The sequence below is a fragment of the Xyrauchen texanus genome, chromosome 39 (assembly GCF_025860055.1).
Source record: "Xyrauchen texanus isolate HMW12.3.18 chromosome 39, RBS_HiC_50CHRs, whole genome shotgun sequence".
Classification (NCBI taxonomy): Eukaryota; Metazoa; Chordata; class Actinopteri; order Cypriniformes; family Catostomidae; genus Xyrauchen; species Xyrauchen texanus.
This window is the reverse complement of record NC_068314.1, coordinates 2,105,877-2,128,390: the sequence shown is the minus strand read 5'-3', so window position 1 is coordinate 2,128,390 and position 22,514 is coordinate 2,105,877. Positions and strand designations below refer to the sequence as shown.

The window sequence follows — 22,514 nt, the reverse complement described above, 5'->3', positions numbered from 1 at the left end:
ATAATCATTTCACCTTTTCCTTCTGAAATTCCTTTCCCTTTTCTGTTAATGTTCGATCTCTTTCACTTCTACAAGGCTCTGCAGGCTGTACTGCTTGTTGTACAATGAGAGACTTCTCTGACACTTGTTCTTTTTCACTTGTTTGTGACATCTTACATTATCTGGGAATTGCCTGTACACACTTAACATTAGCTGTGTAGTTAACAGCAGAATTTCCCTTTTTTTTATTCCTGGTTAAACAATCAAATTAGGTTAATGTCCTTTAGATCAACCCTTCAATTAAAGCAAACATTGTAAAGGCTTAGTAATATTGTATGGTCAATTACACTTGACAAGATGCTTATGGCCACATTTAAGTGAACATGCTTAGGAAATAATAAAAACAAAAAAAAACCTGAAAGATATTGGCTTGTTTAAATGTGCACAAATAATTCTCCTCTTTTCAAGTTATCTCTTACTTTCTTCAACAGACAATATCAATAAATTCCCCTTATACAATTTAAACCACAGTTATTATTAAGGTTACACACAGTCCCTTGTAGTGTTCAAACTTATTGTCACCTTTCAGAACACAAGCTTAAGTGTCTGACTTATGGACGTCTTAATGAAACACTGATGAACTGCAGGTCCTTAATGGTAAACGTGGACTTATCTGTGTAACGTTACATCCCGTCTTGCCACGTTGTGACACAGCAGGTCTGGGCCGGGCACGAGCAGGTTCGGGAACGTTGACGCAGGTTCGAGTTTGACTATCACTCCCTCCAGGAAATAAACGACACCACGGTTCTGGTTACTAATGGATTTATTGCATTTGTCATCCCTTTCTCCGTCATCACATTCACCGTCAATGAAATCCACCGTCAAACTACAGTATGACAATGTAAAAGATAAACACGTTCACATACACTTTAAAGAGTTAAATACAAATACACTCGGGAAATACAATCGTAATACACATACCTCGCTGGCTGCATATAACCAAGAGGGAATGTGTTCACTTGAAAATACCCGGTTCAAAAAACAAAAATGAAAAACATCTTTACTTCTTCGCTCAAACACAAGTAACTCTTGTATGGTCCACACATGGAGAATAACTTCACCAAAAGTGTATTGTTCCTGTTGCACCTTAAAAAAGTGTCCGTGTGCAACGCAAAATGTACTTTAGTTCCTAGTTAACATCAAAACTTAATATTCATGAATAGATTAAACAAATATAACAAAATATGTTAAATAACAGAAATAATATGAATGGCAGTTATAGTCAACATAATAAGCAATGTACATTATGCGTCAATATTTACCGATAATTGCTGCAATAATAGCTGCTGCTCTCTGCGCCGCTTAAAATCATTGGCAACCCAATTTGTTTGGAACTATTGAGAGCTACACGAATCACGTGACCGCGCGGCGGCGAGATCACTGTCGCAACCGTCTATGTTCGCAACTCTCATATTAAACGGCTCTGGGGTGTGTTTCCCGTACAACGACGTAACTTGCTGCTCCACTACCGTAGTACGATGCACTGTTGAAGAAATCAACTTGCTAGTCACGACTGTTTCCCGAAACCGTATTGTCGCAAATTGGTTGTTCAACCACGTTGGTTAATGATGTCACACATGTGGTGGAGTAAAAAGTACTTTTAATAAATCTGTTTGTGATCGAATTAATGCTAGATGTTTTGCTATAAATTACGGACATGTCATCTGAGGACTCTCTCATATTTTTCTCAGTTATTTGCTTTATTTCCAGATTCAATCATAGGCTCGTTCTTACGCACTAGAGCACGTTCACACATGCGCACTCTTCAAAAACGGTGCTTTAAATCTATTGACAAACTAAAAGACATAAAGGACATTTGTATGTCTTCTAAATAAAAGATACTGATTGTACTGAATGTCATCTTGCTTATTTGGCTCAAGATAATAATTTATTAAGCCCACACGTTATAATAACAAGAAACTCTGCTTCTAACCACAGGTCGAGAGCTGTCGTTCCAACCACACAACTCTGCGATGCTGTTTGCGAATGTTCGTTGGAACGATGGTTTCGGGAAACACCGACTCGTTGAACTATGATGATAACGACAGAACTTGCGACCATAGTTGGCTAACGATGCTTTTGGGAAACGCACCCCTGGTTCGCACTTAGTAGATGCCACCAAGGCAAGTTCAAAACAAAGCGCGCGCGTGCTGTACTGTGATTGGTGGCTCGTTTGACCAGTTACGATTTTATCCACTCATAAATAAAAAGGAACGACTGATTTTGAAACTGTAGTAGAGTAAAAAGTAAGATATTTGACTTTGAAATGTAGTGGAGTTAAAGTAAAAGTCTCCCCAAATGTAAATACTTCAGTAAAGTACAGATACGCAAAAAAGCTACTTAAGTACAGTAAAGAATTACATTTACTTCGTTACTGTCCACCACTGAAACAGTGGGACTTGAAATGTGCACATAACTGAGCATTGTCTAGTAGGTTATGTAATGTAAAGGCTATTAATGAAACAACAATAACAAGGAAACGCCCAACATCTCCTCCTTTGGAGCCAGCCTCAACTCAGGTCGCTGCGTGCCACTCATATCCCTGGCAACTGCAACACAATGGCGGACGCGCTGTCGCGACAGGTTTCGCCCAGCGTAGAGTGAAGGGTCAGCATTCGGGTCAGTGCTCTCATTTCTGCAGGAGCCGCTAACTCAGCTCACCGCGACGCAGTGGATGGCAAGTCCATAGGGAAGCACGACCTGATCATCAGGTTCCTTAGAGGTGCTTTTCATTATATATACATAAATATAATTTCACTATTGGACCAAATCAACTCTTGTTGTGCTATTTCACCCATGTTCATTATATGAGCATTTGTTGGGATGATCCACTACACTTTTCTGGGAAGCGAGAAATAGGGATCTGGGTGTTACCACACTGTAGCAAGGCAACAAATGCCATTGACTATCTTCACTTCACACTCATACTGGATTATATCATTGCATCACTCTCAAATAACCTTGTGGATTTATACTCATCTCATCACCATCACCATCATCAGTGAAACTCATCTAAAGACTGGACATTGACGATAAGTTTCATTCATAATATTGTCACATTCACACAGAGACAAAGACTGCTTGTTATGTATATTGTTTTTTGTTGGGGCAATTTTATATATATATATATATATATATATATATATATGCACGTGTGGAATAAAATAGAGGAAAAAAAGAATATTTGTTGAGTGAAGTAGTTTTATCTTTCAGTACCAGTTGAATTTCTGTTGAACCCCCTCAGGGTAACACCTAAAAAGAAAAGGGGTTGTTACAGAATGGCACCCAAACAGGGACCTCTTTAAAATTTTAAGGACTCCCTTTTATTAAATATAAATTTCGACGGTACTGAAAACCCTTCATAAGCAAATATCATAAACCAGCAATGGAAGAGGGCACACCAATCATTGATTATTCAGATGAAGCTTTCGTTCATCGCAGAAGCTCTGTAACGAATCTTATAGATACTTTTAGTGAGTTGTATTTCGATTTAGAGGAAGAAAGAGAGGTGTTCCCAGAGCAGAGCGATGAGCATTTTGTTAGACCTGTCGACCTCCCATTACCCCCTCCTCCACCTGAGCTTTATCAAGAAGAACTGCAGTTTGGCAATGAGGAAAAAGCTCAATGCATGGGTAGTATTGAAGAGCATCTGGTAGATCTTGAGCACAGAGTCAGCGAACTTGTCACCACAGAAACAATGAACACGAAGTTAAGGGCCTGGGAAGACAGGATTAACTACGGTTTACAGAGAGAACTGGATCGTGTTAAAAAGCAATGTTATACCAGAGTTGATTAATTGAGTCAGAGCATTGTGGATTGTTTAAAGCGGCGAGATAAACAGCTAGAGCAACAATTCAAAGCTATTAAGGCCATCATACCCACTCCTGTACATTCCAGCACTGCTGCTTCTTATAAGTCTCAAACACCATCCAAGATTGCTTCCGTTTCACAAGACGCCACAAAGCAAGTAACATATCTTTCTTCATCATCTCCCCTTCCTACTGTTAAACTTGAATTGCCTACTTTTAGTAATTTGGATTCAGAAGACCCCATAGATTTCATTGATCATTTTGAAGAGTATAAAGAATTGAGACCTCTGCATCATGAAGAGTTGTTAATGGCATTATCCGTGAGTCTGAAAGGAACCGCTAAGAGCTGGTGGAGAGCAGAGAAGCAAAATATTAGAGATTGGTCCTCATTCAAAGAGAAGTTCCTTTTTTCATTTTTGAATGAAGATCACCATGAAGTGGCTGCTCAGAAGTTGGCAAATTACCGACAAAGAGTTAAGGAAAGTATAAGAGACTTTGCTTTCAACTACAGAGCAATGTCGCTAAAGATTAACCCTAGAATGTCTTAAAATGAGCTAGTGCAAGCAACGTTGAGAAACTGCAATCCTCGCTTGGCTTCACTGTTGAGGGGAACTGTAAAAACAATTGATGATCTGGTTCGTCTCGGCATGCAAATAGAGAAGGACTGGGCAGAGAGCAAGAGAAGATGGAGTCAAGGAAAAGATGAGGAGCAGAAGAAGAAATCTTCAGGTGGGAAAGATCAACCAAATCGCCTCATGTTTATTGATCCCACTTTTAGATCTCTGTAAAACAGTTAAAGGATGGGCAAGGAGGAGGCGAGAACCGGCTTGTCAACATAAATAATAATTTAATAAGAAACTTAAAACACAACATAAACAAACACACAAGCGGACATGCCCGTAATTCTCTCTCTCTCGAACAATCGTCACTGGCTGCCTTTATCCCTCGCGCGCCTCATCAGACCGATTGGGGACCGGGCGCGCGATATTCCGACCCGGCCCCGCCCCCCTCCACTCCACATTCCTCCTGGCGTTATCTCAGGCCGGGGTGCCACCGGCATGACGTACACCCCCCCTATCCCTTGGGCGGGGTGTATCTCGCCTCCCGCGTGGTCATCCCCGCCTTCCTCGCCCTGGGAGGAGACAGGAGGGGAAAAACAACAACAAAATAGGCGAGGGAAAAGGCAAACACGGTGCGAAAGGGAGAGAGAGAGCAGAGAGAGAGAAAAAGCTCACTCACCGGTTCTCTGATGTACCGTCACGTGGTCCTCGAACACTCCCCCACACTCAGGCGGACGACAGCCGCTCCAACCCCGGGCGAACCGGAGTGAAACCTTCGACCCCCAGCGGGTAGAACGCGCCTCCGCTTTTCTGGCGGCAAATGGGGACCCTCCTCCGCCCCTGGCAGCGGCTCTACCGCTCCGGGCGGTCGGAGAGTTTCTTCCCTCCTCCCCTCGCGGACGGCGGTCTTCCCTCAACCCCTCCGCGTCTCTGGGGACGGCAGGGCACTCCTCCGCCCCCGGCAGCAGCTCCCTCGCTCCAGGCAGTCGGGGTATCCCGTCCCCACTTGCCTCGCGGACGACGGCCGTTCCCCGCATCCGGGCGGTCGGGCTACTCCGTCACCCGGCAGATGGCAGCGGCGCTCCCCAGGGTGGATGGCAGTGTCGAGGACTCTGCGACGGGCATCCCTCCTCCTTCCCGGCTTTCGGCACTAATGTAAAACGTATTCAATGCAAAGGAGGAGGCGAGAACCGGTTTGACAATATAAATCATAGTTTAATGGTAAACTTAAAAGACAACAAAAACACACATGACGGACATGTCCGCTAACGATCTCTCTGTCCCGCACGGCCCTCCGCAGTCAGCCTTTAAACCTCACGGAGGCATAATTAGCCTAATACAGGACCGGGTGTGTAGGATCACGACCCGGCCCCGCCATCTACCTGGACGAGGGAGGGGACAAGGGGAGGGAATCAGAAATTATTAAAATGGGAGGGTACTCCTGTAACAGTGTAGTACCCCCCCAAAAAACTGTACAATTTAAAAGAGGATTAAGGCCAACGCAGAGCGACAGTGAGAGAGAGAGAGGAGAGAGAGATGAAAAAAAAAAAACTTACTCACCAGTTCTCCGATACACCGCAGCTTGTTCCTCGGCCACTCCTCCACCCTTTATCGGGCGACAGCCACGCCTCTCCGGGCGGATCTGAGGCAGTCCTCCAGCCCCTGGCGGACGGAACACCCCGCCGCATTCTCGGGGACTAGAAGGGGTCTCCCCCGCCCCTGGCAGCGGTTCTCTCACTCCAGGCGGTCGGCAGTGAGCCCCTCCCCACTCGCGGTCGGCGGTCTTAAACCCCGCCGCGTTTCAGCGGCCAGTAGGCGACTCCTCCGCCCCTGGCAGTGGCCCTGACCGCTCCAGGCAGTCGGCTAGGAGCCCCTCCTCCCCTCGCGGTCGGCAGCCATCGTCCTCGTTCAGGTGGCTGGGCTCCCGGCAGATGGCAGCGCCGCTCCCCAGGGTGGACGGCAGTGTCGAGGACTCTGCGACGGGCATCCCTCCTCCTTCCGGGTTTCGGCACCAATGTAAAACAGTTAAAGGATGGGCAAGGAGGAGGCGAGAACCGGCTTGTCAACATAAATAATAATTTAATAAGAAACTTAAAACACAACATAAACAAACACACAAGCGGACATGCCTGTAATTCTCTCTCTCTCGAACAATCGTCACCGGCCGCCTTTATCCCTCGCGCGCCTCATCAGGCCGATTGGGGACCGGGCGCTCGATATTCCGACCCGGCCCCGCCCCCTCCGCTCCACAATCTCAATGTAACAATGTACTACAAGCTCCTCTAATTTTAAATCATCCGTACTTCAATGCAATAATTGATACAGGAAGGACCTTTTCTTTGTTGCAACAAAAAGTATGGCAGAGACTGAGGAAGAAGGATGAGCAATTGACCAGAAGTGCTCAAACGTTCATGCTCGCTAATGGCCAGAGGCAGAAAACTCAGGTTAAAGTGCTCTGGGAATGCGAAATATATGGAGTGAAATGTGAAGTCACATTTTATGTGATGAACGATGAAAACTTGGCTGTTCCTGTCATCTTGGGATTGGATTTCCTCAAAGAAGCCAAACTAACTATCGATTTTAATGTTTCATGTATATACTTGCCTAATGTTAACTCTAGTCATCCTATGTGTTTTAATAAAATGCCCGAGCATGCTGCTGTTCGATTTTATGCTGCACAAGGAGAAGATGGAATGATTCACGATGAGGAAATGTCGAAGCTGATTGACCAAGCAGTGGAAAACTCACATGCTTCGAAGGAGGTAAAGAATCAATTGAAAGCTCTCATGTGTGATTGGCCTTCAGTATGTACCCATAGGCTAGGTCGTACGAACTGCATTAAGCACGAGATTAAAACAATTGATGAACTCCCTTTAAGAAAGAGACCCATACAGAGTTTCAAGAACTAAAAATGATTTTATTGAAGAACAGATTAAGGAGTTGCTTCAACTAAAAATCATCAAACCTTCTACGTCTCCGTGGGCTTCACCTGTGGTGGTCGTAGATAAGAAAGATGGAGGATCCAGGTTTTGCATTGATTACCATGGCCTTAACGCAAAAACTCACCTCGACGCGTATCCGATGCCTCAAATCACGGATATTCTTGATTCTCTCCAAGGAGCCAAGGTGTTCAGCACGCTGGACTTAAAGATCGGATACTGGTAAGTTGAAATGGATTCTGCAAGTATGAAAAAGACTGCTTTCGTTACTGCTTCAGGGCTATATGAATTCTTGTGTCTTCCGTTTGGCCTTAAAAACGCCGCAGCATCTGTCCAACGACTGATGGAGCAAGTTCTCAGAGAGCACAAGAACAAATGTTGCATGGTCTATATCGATGACATTATTGTATACTCCCCAGACATCCAAACACACCTGCATCATCTCGAACAAGTGTTTCATAGTCTGCACAAGGCCGGTCTCACTCTTAACCTCAAGAAATGTAAGTTCATATGTTCTTCACTTGACTACTTGGGGCATACCATCACAGTGGATGGAGTCAAGGTGAATTCAGACAAAGTGGATGCTATCAGAACATTCCCAACTCCCAAGTCCTTAAAACAGTTACAACGATTTCTAGGCCTTGCGGCTTGGTACCATCGGTTTATTTCTGACTTCTCCACTAAAACAGCACCATTACATGCACTGAAGAGGAAAGAAGTGAAGTGGAAGTGGACAGATGACTGCCAACGTTCATTTGACCTCATCAAAGATGAACTCACCAGAGCACCTGTTTTATGTACACCTAACTTTGATTCTTAAGTACAGACAGATGCAAGTGATGTGGGCTTAGGAGCTGTATTGACACAGCAAGTGGATGGACAAGAGAGAGTAATTGCATATGCATCCCGTTTGCTCAGAGGTGCTGAGAAGTCCTATTCAGCATCAGAAAAGGAATGTCTAGCGGTAGTGTGGGCTGTAGAGAAGTGGCGCCATTACCTAGTAGGCAGAGCTTTTGAGGTGATCACTGATCACGCATCCTTAGTCTGGCTTTTCCAACATCCAAAACCCTCATCCAGACTGGAAAGATGGACGATCAGACTACAAGGGTATCACTTTACTGTACGGTATCAGAGAGGACAATGTAATGTAGTGCCTGATGTCTTATCCAGGAAAGATGCAGCTGAATCACCGGCTGTGTTGTTACACACGCCAGCTAAGCGTGGTTTTACTTCTGTCACTTGTGATCTGCCGTTGGACTTGTATCAAAACGGTGATAAACAGAAAAAAGACCCAGAGTACCAAGAGATCATCGATAAAGCCAAGAGCCAGAAAACCACAGATCTTAAGAGAACGCACTACGTCCTTAAAAATTAGGTTTTATTTAGGAGTGTTCCAGACTCTAAAGAAGCCCAAAGATTTCAAATTGTAGTCCCTGCAAAATTAAAGGAAGTAATTTTAACTTATGCACATGACAGCCCTCTGATTGGTCACTTGGGTAGATTTAAAACTCTTTAAATGCAAGTCTTATGCGACTTTTAGAATTTGCTTATTGGCCATCGATACGTACTGATGTATGGCAGCACTGCAAAAAGTGTGAGAAATGTCAACAGCATAAGCCAGCTAACTTAAAACCTGCAGGTGGGCTACAAAGTGTGCCCATTGTCGAGCCTGGATATATGCTTGGCATGGACATCATGGGACCATTTTCACGAAGCACCCACCAGAATAGTTATCTTTTTGTTATAGTGGACTATTTCACTAAATGAGTAGAGGTTTTCCCAATGAGAGCTGCTAAGGCTACAACCATTGTGCGAATTCTTATAGCGGAGATTTTCACAAGATGGGGAACACCAGCTTTCATCGTGTCTGATAGAGGTGCACAATTCACTTCAAACCTCTTGGCCCAATTATGTAAGCAGTGGCAAGTAACACAAAAACTCTCCACCGCATACCATCCTCAGTCAAACCTCACTGAACGGGTCAATCAGAATTTGAAAACTACGATTGCCACGTACGTCGAGCAAAACCACCATACCTGGGATCAGTGGATATGTGAGTTCAGATTTGCACTAAATATCGCATGGCACGAAAGTACAGGTTATTCACCTGCTGAGATAGCACTAGGACTACAACTGAAAGGTCCTCTGCAGAGAACCTTACAGAATCCACCAGATCCGGACCAACCAGCTTACAGTACCCTGGAACGCCAAAAAATTCTGTACGAGTCAGTAAGAAAGAATGTAGAGAAGGCACAAACTAAACAAACAAAGTACTACAACCTCAAGAGAAGAGCTCAAAACTTCAATGAGGGTGATTTAGTTTGGGTACGAACTTGAAATTGAATTTGAAAATTTGCCATGGGTCAATATTTTAAACCACGGGGAGGGGTATGTAACGGTCTAAACGTTACCTGGGTTTTATTGTTGTATTTTTTCTGGCTATTGCCTAAAAAGAGGTAGCTGGGTCATGGGTAATACCACTTGGAGCCGCTTGAGGGCACTAGTGCACTAGTGGCTACCCCCTCCCTCCCTTGGGCAGTCCCCGCTGCCCCACGGTTGCTGTGTTTTGTAGTAACTCCTCCCTCGCTTGGTAGGACCTACCACAGCACCACTTCAACGTGTGGCTTGAAAACCCATGTGATGTATTTACCACATTTACCTCCTCCTAGCCTGTGCAGGATGTGGTCTCTGCAGGGTCTTTTCCTCCTGAAAGAATAGGAGCTGGAAAATAACACCCTCCCCTATTGCATATTATAGCGTTAAGATGGCCCCAGCTGCTTTTACAATCTATGCAAAAAAAATAGAGAATGCGAAAAGGCCGCGGCTGGTGCGGCCTGCTCCCATGCTTGGCACATTGCTTGTTCCCCCCTCAACGGGTGCGGGAACCTAAAAAGTTTTATGAAGTTTCGCAACTGCATCAGTATCTCACGTAACACGGTTCAGCGTCATGGCATTATTGGATAAGTACTCCTAGTGTCGCTCTACTAGACACAACGTAGAATTGATTCACATACGGGGAACTGTAACATGAAAAATGAACAATATTTTTACACAATTGAATCATGGTATATGTAAATGTCTACATACACTAATACAATTTAACATCAAAAATTAGTACTGCAACTTCATTAAGAACTAACATGAAATAGCAATGAACAATGCATGTATAAATGAACATAAACGAATACACAAATGTATGAAAAAATATTAATTGTTATTTCTTGAAACCTAATTTGGAATGTAAGACATTACATGTTCATGTGTATGTAATCTTAAGGTAAAGTGTATAAATTACCCCCCTCACGCCTTAAAATTTAAATTATCTGTACATCCAGTGGTCAAATGCTGGTTTTGACCGCTCCATCTTCACCTGGCTAATGACAGGTATCAGGTCCGTGTGCAATTTCACAACCCTCCCCTTCTCCATATCTTCCAAAAACACTCAAAGACATACCAAACATATATCATAGGTAGTCTGATTAAGAATTAAATATTTGAAAGATTTAAAAAAAGAGAAAAAATTACAAATAATGAACAATTTACTGCCGTTGCCTAATTAACATGTAATCTATAAGAAAGTAGCTGTAGTCCAATTTTATATCAAACTAGAACCGCCCGTCCCTTTCTCCTTTTCCCACGACATGCAGCTTCTTAAATAATCCATCCAACAAACCGCACCTGCGTATGCCAATCCCCTCAACCAAAACTCACCTTACCTTACACTGGCCAAAGGCGTGCCCAACGTTCACAGTTCAAGTTCATCACACTGTATTCTGGAATTTCAGAACATTCCACAAATAAAGAGAATTTCTTGCATTTAGACAATTGTACAGGAGGATTGCATATTAATGTTTAAAAAGGAGATATTATTGAATGTATGGAAACAGTCAAAAAGACAGAAACTGTACATAAACAAAATGTATTTAATTTATTTACAGTCGATTATTTTTCTCTTCTGAACTTTTGGAGGAGGCACTGCTTCCCTTGCCTCCTCTGAGAAAATGCCACTAGTATTCATTCATTAAATCAGAGACCCTCCACTCGAAATCCCAACACAAGTGGTCAAAAGAGACACAGATGATGAGCAGGTGTAAATGGCGATGGCACCTGTCCACTATTGTCTGGATGTTATTCAGAGATATCACACCAGCAAGATTGACCATTTAGAATGGAATATTACAGAGAGCTGTGTAATAATATGTGATTAATATAACATATACTAAATTGCAACAAAGTTATAATGTAAATTTCCTTCAAGAACACATTTATTACATTTAGATCTTTTAATTTAACATTTGAATCATGAAGTACAGCATTATGAATATGAAGTAAAATCATTTGAATTAACGATTAATGACACATGTACAAGTTAAGTAAAATATCAATTGTTCTTGATGTTTCACATTTTTACAGGTATTGATCACTGTCTGACTGAACAGTTGATCATGTTATTTAATGTTGATTTTGTTGAGGTTTCACTGTATCCTCTGATGTGTCTGTATTCTGTGGATCTTCTTCTGGATCACTGAGATTGGAGATTGTTTCATATCCAGATATGCTGTATTCCTCACATCTTTGAAGCCACTTCCACACGTCATGTACTGATCTTTGGATCACATTCTCATCTGTAGATATTATAAATCTAACATAGTGTGAAAATGGCAAAACATAAATGGGTTTGAGAAATGCAAATATTTACACCTATGCACTTTAACATTTGTCTTCAAGCGATGAGCATCACATTTCTTCCCTGTGAGCTCAATAACTCACCACATGATGCTGTAGAGTTCCTCAAAATGTTCAAGAATCTCTGCATTATAATGGCTTCCCATCTGTTTCCTTCCCTCTTAATCTGATATGCAAGTTTTTCATTGACTGGCTCTTGAAATAAAAGGTAGCAAAGAACACATGAGATTAGACACACAAACACTAATACAATCTATAATGGCATTACCTGAACATTTAAAGATGATCTCTGAGACAATCCTTTGAGGATGGAGATATCGTGTACGTCATTATGTGAAAAATTAGAAACTGCTCAGATTTCCTGAGAACTTGTTTGTAACAGTAAAGTACATTTTAACTGCACACTAAATAATATACAGGCTAAAAGTTTTTAAAAAACTAGTATGTGGAGTTTAAAATAAACAGAAGACTTACTATCATCCGGCAGAGGTTTTCTGGTCATGCATTGTGTCTCCAACAGTTCTCTAACTGTGAAATAACACACAATATTACTGCTATTGAAACAACATGGAGAAATAAAAGGCAATTTTAATAGTTCCAACTTACAATCTGGGGGGGTTGGCAAACTTCTCTGACTTGCACATTCTAGACGTTCAGTGAAATCCTTCCCTAATTCTTTTGTCTTGTTTTTTATCTCCTTAAATCTGTTGTTCAACTCCTCATTTAGTAATTTCAGCACATGCTGTGGGTCCAGACTTATTTCCTCCTCTAAATCCAGATCTTGTTGTGTGTCGGTCTCATGAAGATTCATTTCTGCATCACAATGAGTGTCGAGACGGAACAAACAGTTTTCTGCCACCATCTGATCAATCTTCTGGAGCAGCTCTATGACTTGAGCTCGATTCTTCATGTCTGTGTTGTCAAAGACGTGATATCTGTTCCCACATTTCTCAATCAGCCACTGGAGGGCCTCTCCTTCACTCTCAATGTGTTCCTCGATTGAGATGTCTGGGTATCTGTCGCCCCATGTGAACAAAACTATGGTGTGTCTCCAGATGTCCTCTCCGAAAATGGCCATGTACTCTTCAATGACCCGTTTTTGTTCATTCTTAAATGATGTGTCTGCAGGAATCGTCAAGATCATGGCATTGGGATATTTCACACGTTCTGCTAGACCTTCACACTCCAGGATTGCAGTCCGTACAAACTCTGGATTGAATTTAGTTGAGAAATACTTCCAACAGCTTGGCGTGTCCATCACAGTTATTTGTCTTCCATCCACATCACCAGAATGACTTGTGCACTTTTTAGTTTTTCCTATCTCAAATATTTCATCATTGAAGATGATGTTACCTGCTAAACTTTTCCCAGAAACAATCCACCCCAGCAGGACGGCCCTCAGTTTTAGGAATGGAAACACATCTCCTTCAAGAAAGAAATCATGACAAATTTTATGAGACAATATGAAGAACTTTTATCAGGCAACGCTGTGTTCATCTGTTCTGCCGTGTTGGGAATTTGTGAAGTAAAAGCAATAATTCTAATAATTTAACCACATTTTTCAGTAGCGCCCCTGATAGCACACGTACATCACCCAGATGTCTATTTGATGTGTGTTTACATCTGGAAGATATATTTATTTGGTTGTTACAGTGTTGGGTGTAATGCATTACTAAGTAATTAATTACTGTAATTTAATTACTTTTTCATTGAAAAAGTGAAGTAATGGATTTCAGTAATTACATTTACTTCTTATGTAATTGTGTTAACTACTATATAGACTCTAGAACAATTCTATATAAAATAATAGTGAATTTAATATCAATGCATGCCTACTGAAGGGTTGTTTTCTTCACGGTATAAACTGTTCATTGCTCATACAACTGACATTTAAATTACTGCCCTCTGGAGTAAACAGGTGGTACTACAAGCTTACATTTCTCAGGAATCTTCCTTATGACGGCCCGGGTGCGATTAATTGCGTTTTTTGTCAAAATGAATTACACTGAATTAACGTGTTATATCGACAGCTCTAATTTCATTACCTAATAAGGTACAATAAGGACAGTTTCATTAAGTCCATTGCTCACATACTTCAAGAACCTAAATTCCCTTCTAAATTCAGCATACCAAATATCCTTACATATAATGGTGTGAGAATGAGGGCAATTTAAAGCTCACTTCTAAATGTCACATACCAAATACCCTACAACAGTTTCATGTCTATTGTTGTATTTTTCATCTGGTCAAGGTTAATCAGGGTTTCTGAAAGTAATTAGTAATAAGTAATGCAATTACATTTCAGACAGAGTAATAAGTACAGTAATCTAATTTTTAGGTTTAATTTGAAGAGTAACTTACCAACACTGGTCTGTGCAATGTACAGTATATGTCTATAAAACATTTTTAGAAAACTAGTTTGTTTTCTATTTTATTAGTGTAAGTAAACAGTTATGTTCAATTTTATGTTGTCACCCTGTTTGTTTAACCCTTACGGAAATTAACGTAATTGTTTTTGTCACGCCTCCATTGGTCTCCACATTCCCCGTTATCGGCGATCAACTCTCCAGTCTTTTACTGCACATACCATGGTTCACAGTCATAAGGGAATGTCCCCCTAATTAAATATGACCTGATTGCAGAATTAAATATTATCATCCAATTTTACATATGCAAACTTACATATACACTTTTTGTTAGTAGCTTGTAGTGTAGCTAATTACTTTTTTAAAGAGTATTGACTGCAGTTTAACTACTTTAAGTTTGTAATTTGGGAAGCTACAGTTTCATAATGGCATCTCCAACACTGCTCTTATTTACTTTACCTTTTTCTGTCAGCAGATCTCTTTTCTCCTGAACCTTTAATCGTCTAGCTTTTGCTTTCTCTTGGTTTTCGTCTCTCTTTCTCTGAATCTCGAGTAGCATGTCCTCATGAGTTGCAAAGTGTTTGCCATTGTTTACTGCCACAACACCATCAATCTTCACAAGCAGTTCTTCAACTCCATTTCCTTTATTTTCAATATCAAAAACATGATATCTTCCTCCACATCTCTGTATGATCTGCTGCAGATCTTCTCCTTGACTCTGTAAGTGCTGCTCAATGGATTCGTCTTTCAGTGAAACAGTTTGTGTAAAGAGCACTATGATGTGTGACCAGATTCTCTCTCCAAATAGATTCAGATGTTCCTCAATGCTGATTCTGTGTTCTTGAGTAAAAGGCAAACTGAGATCAATAACCAGCAGAAAAACATGAGGTCCTGGAGGACACTTGAAGACACTGCACACCAGTTCCTGTTTGATCACTTCTGGTGAGTCTTGCAAGCCAAATGTCTTCCACCAGCAGGGAGTGTTAATCAGAGTGATCTTTCTTCCATTCACTTCACCATCTCTCCTCACAGACTTCACGAAGAATCTGCCAGACTCGACTCGATCTCCTACAATACTGTTTATCACTGACGCTTTCTCAAAGGGCTGGGACCCCAAAACAACCACACATAGCTCTGAAAAAACAAACAAACAAAAACAAATTATAAAAAAGAATGAGAAGGGAAACCGTCTAGTTTACTATTGTATGTACCCTTCTCCAATGCCCCATAAAATCGTCATAAACATTTTAGGTTCCTGGCACCCTGAAGGGGGGGAACAAGGCGACGTGCCAAGCATGGGAGCAGGCCGCGCCAGGCCGCGCCAGCCGCGCCATTTCTTTCTCTATGTTTCTCGCATAGAGTCAAAGCAGTTGGGGCCATCTTGACGCTATCACACGCATCGGAGAAGGCGTTCTTTTCCAACTCCTATTCTTTCTCGCGGAGACCACCAACGGCCCAGGCTGGGGGGAGGTAAAGAGTGGCGGAATACATCACATGGGTTTTCAGGCCACATGTAGAAATGGTGCGGTGGTCAAAGTGAGCAACAGATGGGGAACAGGCCATGAATTTCATGAGAAAATAAAACAGAAACTACATTTTAAACGAGTGTATCATGTAGTTCACTGTAAGGGGTTGATAAACAACCCAAACTTTGTTACCCTAGAGGAAAGAAACATTTCCTGCAACAACGTTCTGAATGTAAGTGCCAAACATTAAAAAAATCATTACACATTTTGTATCCTGAGGACAAAACAAGATAAAGGGTCAAACAGTTTCATTTCTATTTATTTTACAACAGTATCATGTGTAACGCATAGAAATCCAAAGAAAGTGACATTTGACATCTTGCCATATTGCTGCATAATTTACCTTGATCCATTTTTCAAGAGTCTTGGCTTCTATGTTCTTATCCTTTTGAAGACTTTAAGTCCTGGAAGAAAAACGAAACCAGTACAAATCTACATGACAGACAAAAGTATATGCCCACTTAACATACTGTAAGTGCAAACCAGGAAGTGCAAATTACCTCTTGAAACCAGAATATCAGGTTAGCCTTCATGCTGAGATAACAAAGAACATAAACAAAAACCTGACAACCAGAAATGACTACGACAAAAATATTTCCTATATTTTTATATTTAGGGATGCACCTGCACTTTCCTCTTACTCATAGGCTTGTAAGGAAAGTATGGTTTCACATATAGATATGTTTTGCACAGAGGGGGAAAGAAGGAAACAAACACCGATCAAATGTGTCTTTTGCTGTTTGGCAAGACAAGACAAAACTATTTGAACTGTAATATAATAAACATCATCTAATATTGCTGGGCTGCTTAGAATAATGTGAAATGACATGTTCTTAGGAGTGCCGACCCTTCTACAATCTGTGGCTATTATTATTTCTGGATAATGCATTTGAATTCACAGAGTTTTTACAGAGGTTCTGGTATCCAAAAAGAATTAAGAATTTCCAGTTCTTCATACAGCTTTATATTTTTTTCACTAATTCTAATGAAAGTGATGTTATTGCACTACTTTATCACTGAGTCTGATTCAGAATTTTGTTACGTAATGGAAATCTGTACGTCTTAAAAATATGCTATTTTTGTGTGTTTGTTATGTGTAGGATTTAGCTTGAATTTGAGAATCAGAGCTTTAAGGATTTGGTCTCTAGTAAAACATCTATCATTATGTAATGAAATATTTACAATTTAAATGTTGCTTGCAAAAAAATTTGTTTTTACACAGAATAATCTAGTTAAAATATTTACCAGGAGTGTCTAACTGCTGATGCTCTCATCATTTATTCACCCTCATGCCATCCCAGATGTGTATAACTTTCTGCTGCAGAACACAATGAAGATTTTTAGAAGAATATTTAAGCTCTGTAGGTCCATACAATGCAAGTGAATGGTGAAATCATCACTGATGGATTAAGTGAAAATGCAAGTAAACTATTTCTTTTTTTTTTTTTAACTAGCAAGCTTGAGGTGTCACTGCCTCCCCTACTGGCCATAGCATTGTGAGTAAAACTTTAATAAAACTACAAGTCAGCAAATGTCTTGAGAAGTTTACATTTCATGCTAAAGAAAACATCAGTATTATAGATTAAGCCCTTTTATTCCTCTTATAAGAATCATTAAATAAGTGTTATATATTGTAAATAATTTTGTATGTTATATCATTCCTATTTGTTACACATGACTTCTTATGTGTTGTTGTTATTATCAGATTTATACGGAACAACATGAGCGCTGCACCCACGAATGATAATCTATTATTGTCATTTAGACTCCGCCCACTTTAAAACTCCGCGCGTTATGACACGCCCCCAGCTTTCCAGTAGTGTTGTTATATGCTGAGTTATAGTTCATCTTTGAAATATCTGCGTGTGACTATTGTTTAAATTAAAACATTAATTTGGTACTGTCTTCTGAGCGCTGTAGGAAGTTTGAGTTGTTTCGTCATTTATGTTCAGTTTACTGGAAACGACTCTGCATCAGCAATGTTCAAACGCACGATACTCATGATGTTACTTGGTTTATTTTTCACATGTGGATGGTTTCAAAACAACGTGAAGAGCTAAAGCCAACAACACACGCATGTTTACACAGACACTTCAGACAGCCAGGACCAGAGCTGCTTATGTCATGTAAGTGTTATGAAGCAATAATGAATAAAGAAATTCATGTCACTGTTAACATTTCCATTCTTATTTACTTTGTAGTATTTCTGGTATGTTCTACTGTCGCGTTCCTTTGACGTCGCCACGTCCGCAGTTCGCTGCGGCTCTTCCACTTGCGAATTTCTGCTGTCAAAGTTTCTAAATGTTAATCATGTTACATCGACATATTTATATAAAATCTGCCTCACGCTTGGTTTTAAGGCTAAATATTACTTTTGAAAAATATGTGTGGCTGCGAGTGATTGTCAGATAGTTCTGGTTAACTAAAGATTATATTATAAAATATAAGGAAAATGATGGGCTGACATTGCATTATTTTCTATACATTTTCCAAAACGTCGAGTCTGTGTGTATTAAATCGTTCGCAACAAATTGATGTCCTTTTATCGTCTTTGTTTTAATTAACCCTTGTGCGTCAATTTATAAAAGTTACTCAGAGGAAATTAGAGGACAGATATGTCCGTGTCAAAAAACTGCCATAATAATATTATATATTAACATTACTTTCCACTTTTACTGACTTTTATTTTTTAACCAACATCCTAACTAATAAATATTTGGTATTAATAATATTATGATTTTTACCCTTTAAATGCTTTGTTTATATAATTCCACTGTTGTTTCACACACACACACACACACACACACACACACACACACACACACACACACACACACACACACACATGTTGTGTTTCCATGTTTTATGGGGACTTTCCATAGACATAATGTTTTTTATACTGTACAAACTTTATATTCTATCCCCTAAACCTAACCCTACCCCTAAACCTAACCCTCACAGAAAACTTTCTGCATTTTTACATTTTCAAAAAACATAATTTAGTATGATTTATAAGCTGTTTTCCTCATGGGGACCGACAAAATGTCCCCACAAGGTCAAAAATTTCGGGTTTTACTATCCTTATGGGGACATTTGGTCCCCACAAAGTGATAAATACGCGCTCACACACACACACACACACACACACTTTTATCTGCATCATGTATTCAGTTGGTCTGCAGTGCTCTGTAATACAGCAAACAGGGGAAAAGCTTGTATTTGCTCCATAGGCCAAACATGAGGAAAAAGTGGCGCCATCTGGTGGAAAATATAAAATAATAATAATAACTTTGAAGCCAGGGCTCCAGAATGAAAGAGTAATATCATATAATAAGTTATTTGATGCTTTAATGGCACTGGGATCAAATATTGCCGTTTTAATGGGTTTCAATGGGGGACATTTTTGTCCTGAATGTCCTGAGTGTAACTATTTTGTGGACACGGTGTATTATAGATGTATTATAGGAACTGATGTTTAAATATCAAAATCCCTCAAAAAATACACACCTTTGGCAAATGTATGGCGTTTGGATTAACAGCCAATGATCGAAACAACACAAATAAAAATGTTCGCACAGGGGTTGAATAATGTTTTTCATTGTAAAAGTGTATACAGTGATGACAAAATTTTTCCAAGATTCATAAATTCTAACAATAAATAAGTTCTGATTAAAAACAAAATCTTGAACAATATGTTCGCAACAAGGTAGCGAAAGCAAATCTTCCGTTATTCAGCGCGGTGCTGTCCTATTGGTCCGTGAGTGTCGCTGCTGTGAGATGGGTTGTGGGATTTGTAGTCTTCCGTCTCTCCGTCAATCATTCACTGCGGCGTTCAATGCGTTAGCGAAGAACTACACCGCGTCACATAGGGGCGTGACTAAGCATGACGTTGCTTTGTTTGGAGGAGGGGCGCCGTGTCTGAATTTTCACGCGGTGGTTGGTTGAGTTTGACAGCTCTCTTCTAGTAGTGTCTGGTCTCACAGCATCAGGGATGAAGGCTGCTAGAAACTGCGCGAAGACTACACAACGTGCTCAATAAAGGAAAACAAATAGAAAGTTTTGCCTTTTAATCGGAATGGGGAGCAGAAGTCGTTTTTGGGAGGCATCTCTGTTTACTTTAGGATTTATTGGACTTTTACATTCAGAGCAGGTCAGAGATTCAAAACCACCAAATTAAATGAAATTTCCTTATTTTAGCTATTTTCATAAATTAAAGTCATTTTAAAAATGTAATGCGATATTTAAAGTGATTTATTGTGGTTGACAAATAGGGCTTTTTAATGGCTGGTATGAATATGCAGAACAAGGCAGAATAGCTGATATATATATATATATATATATATATATATATATATATATATATATATATATATATATAAAATACTATTTATTTTAAATAAATACTTTGGTGGACATCTAATCTGCAATCATTCAATTGTATTATATATATATATATATATATATATATATATATATATATATATATATATATATATACACACACACAGTTTAGCTGGCCACCAAAGTATTTATTTAAAAATAAATAGTTGAAATATTTTAATATTTTAAATAATCTCAAAATAGCCGAATATCGTCCGATGACTCGACCTGACTGGTATAGCAGTCACTATTAATGATGTGTTTATTATTATGTAATCTAGTTTGATAGAAAAGTGCTCACTTAAAGCAACATGCTGCTCATATCACATGAGAAATTGTCAGCTGAGACCTCACAGTGCCATTAGTGTTTTGACATAAATAAGGTGCTTTTATGAAATGTGTGATGACTGACAGTTTTATCTTTTCTCTTCTCTGTAGTTAACAGGTGTCTTGGACGACTGTTTCTGCGACATCGAGAGCATTGATGCCTTCAACTTCAAAATGTATCCTCGCATTCGCAAGCTCATAGAAAGAGACTTCTTTCGATACTATAAGGCAAGTTTGTTCAGGGTGTTTTGTTGACTAGTCGAGTCTGGAAGGTTTTGCATAAGTGTCGGCTGGTTTAGTATTTGATTAATATGCTAATCTACCTGCTGAGGGAATGACTGAAAAATCAAATTTGCACCTGAACTTGTACTTGTTTCCTTGTTAATTTGTACTGTACTATAAAACATTAGCCTAGTTTCCATCCACTTTTCATGCTGTTTGTTATCGACAAAGAGAAAATGCGTAAAACAAATTTAGCTAATGTTTCTATTCAAATGGCCTTATATGGATAAAAATGGTGTGCGTGATGACCTCATGCCTAAAAAAACACTTTGTCCCATGAGTTTTGTTCATCGCAACATAAATCTGCCCTGAAGCCGTTTCCATTCAGAAATGTGTGTTTATCAATAATTCGCCTCACAGATGTTTCTACATTTTTGCCCCTGATGTCTTTGTGAACTGGGGAGATTATTGAGACAATTCATTAAAATTAACCATCTTACTGTCATTTTAATTAACAAATAAATGCAATCAGAAGAGGAGGAATTGTAATCAATAGGGAGCAGTTGCTCTTCTGATGGGACTGTAATATCGGTCCTGATGTTGCCCCGATCGCAGGTTGGCACCGGTTCTGACCCGAAAGCGGATCGTCATGACCCTGTTCAAGCTGATGACCTGCAGCAAGTATTGGGGGAAACTTTCAGTATCAGGATCATCATGGATGTGTTTATGATGTGTGACAGATATTACAGAAACATTGATGCGTGTAATATCAGTGTTACATACATGATACATTCCTCATATTCAATATTTTAATCATCTAATCTAAAGCATCACATCTGCATCATGTCCCGCAGATTTCTCCAGCAACCTTTAATCACCAACTGAACTTGATCATCATCTCAAATTAATTTAATGTCATAATGAAATTTATATTTTCTGAAGAAGCAGTAAATGTGATCTGAGGTAAAGAGGGTTCGATTTAAAATATTTAATCGTTTAAAAAGCTGGTTTTCTGAAAGTGAACTCCGTATTGGACAAATAGTTCTGATAGTTTATAGTTTTGCAGAACAATCTGAGAGCGTCATTCAGCCGACTGTATTCATCTACAGAACGGGGTAAAGCTCATTTAATCTTGTGTAAAGAAAAGGCATAAATGGGTCTAAAAATAGTTCTTTTTTTTTTCGTTTGGTAATTTATTTAATTTCATACAGGGAATTTTGTCTGCATTTTTTCAGTTTGTCTATGACATGATATGAGATATTAGTGTTGCACTTCTGGAAGTGTCATGACGCAGATGTGTTTGCAGATCATATGACATTAAATTAAATCCATAATCACGTACAATAAATCTGCTTCCAATACTGTCGTCATGAGTAACACAGGCTAACGTCTGGGGTCATGTGACTCTACATTTTTGCGTTAATGCCAATTTTATCGACAAAAAGTGTTTCCAAACCAGTTTTTCAACATAGAGTTTATGTGCTTGAGTTAAATAGAAAAATATGATGTCGACATTTGTGAAATTATTAATTTGCTTTATTTTGATGTGCTAAACCTTTTTCCGCTATAAATCCTTGGATGGAAACGTAGTTGCTGATAATGACACAGACCACACTTTCTTAATGTGAATATGCAAACAAGAGTCAGTTTCTGTAATATG

At 39.8% G+C, this 22,514-nt stretch overlaps 3 protein-coding genes across 6 annotated transcripts in view; 2 read left to right on the top strand and 1 right to left on the bottom strand.

The window, feature by feature from the left end:
* LOC127632538 (guanine nucleotide-binding protein G(I)/G(S)/G(T) subunit beta-1-like) overlaps window positions 1-22,514 on the top strand; it is a 285,363-nt gene that overhangs the window by 175,703 nt on the left and 87,146 nt on the right. The gene's annotated exons all lie outside the window — the stretch shown is intronic.
* Window positions 11,291-17,311, bottom strand: LOC127632526 (GTPase IMAP family member 8-like). Of its 3 annotated transcripts, XM_052111148.1 has the most exons (7): window positions 17,171-17,311; window positions 16,269-16,329; window positions 14,859-15,533; window positions 12,640-13,458; window positions 12,508-12,561; window positions 12,118-12,228; window positions 11,291-11,972 (listed from the first exon to the last, which is right to left on the bottom strand). In XM_052111148.1, the coding sequence occupies exons 2-7, from the start codon at window positions 16,276-16,278 to the stop codon at window positions 11,800-11,802; spliced, it is 1,842 nt and encodes a 613-aa protein (XP_051967108.1). In that variant the 5' UTR covers window positions 16,279-16,329; window positions 17,171-17,311; the 3' UTR covers window positions 11,291-11,799. The 3 variants fall into 3 exon arrangements, with proteins under 3 accessions (XP_051967108.1, XP_051967107.1, XP_051967109.1); XM_052111147.1 differs by lacking the exon at window positions 17,171-17,311 and having other exon boundaries at window positions 16,269-16,400; XM_052111149.1 differs by lacking the exon at window positions 17,171-17,311 and having other exon boundaries at window positions 11,839-11,989; window positions 16,269-16,400.
* The window catches only part of LOC127632531 (ERO1-like protein beta), a 30,356-nt gene continuing 25,579 nt past the window's right edge, over window positions 17,738-22,514 (top strand). Inside the window, exons 1-2 of one of the 2 annotated variants that reach the window (XM_052111156.1) lie at window positions 17,738-18,051; window positions 20,744-20,860. In XM_052111156.1, coding sequence (XP_051967116.1) covers window positions 20,807-20,860 — 54 coding nt within the window. In that variant the 5' untranslated portion in view covers window positions 17,738-18,051; window positions 20,744-20,806. Of the gene's footprint in view, window positions 18,052-19,924; window positions 20,076-20,743; window positions 20,861-22,514 lie in introns of those variants that run through there. The other variant, XM_052111155.1, reaches the window with a different exon arrangement.

Coding starts and splice junctions, on each gene's coding strand:
- LOC127632526 (XM_052111148.1), bottom strand. Junction 13,459..14,858: donor AGATCTGCTGACAGAAAAAG/GTAAAGTAAATA, acceptor TCTTTCTTGAAG/GAGATGTGTTTCCATTCCTA. Junction 12,229..12,507: donor AAAACCTCTGCCGGATGATA/GTAAGTCTTCTG, acceptor TTTTATTTCAAG/AGCCAGTCAATGAAAAACTT.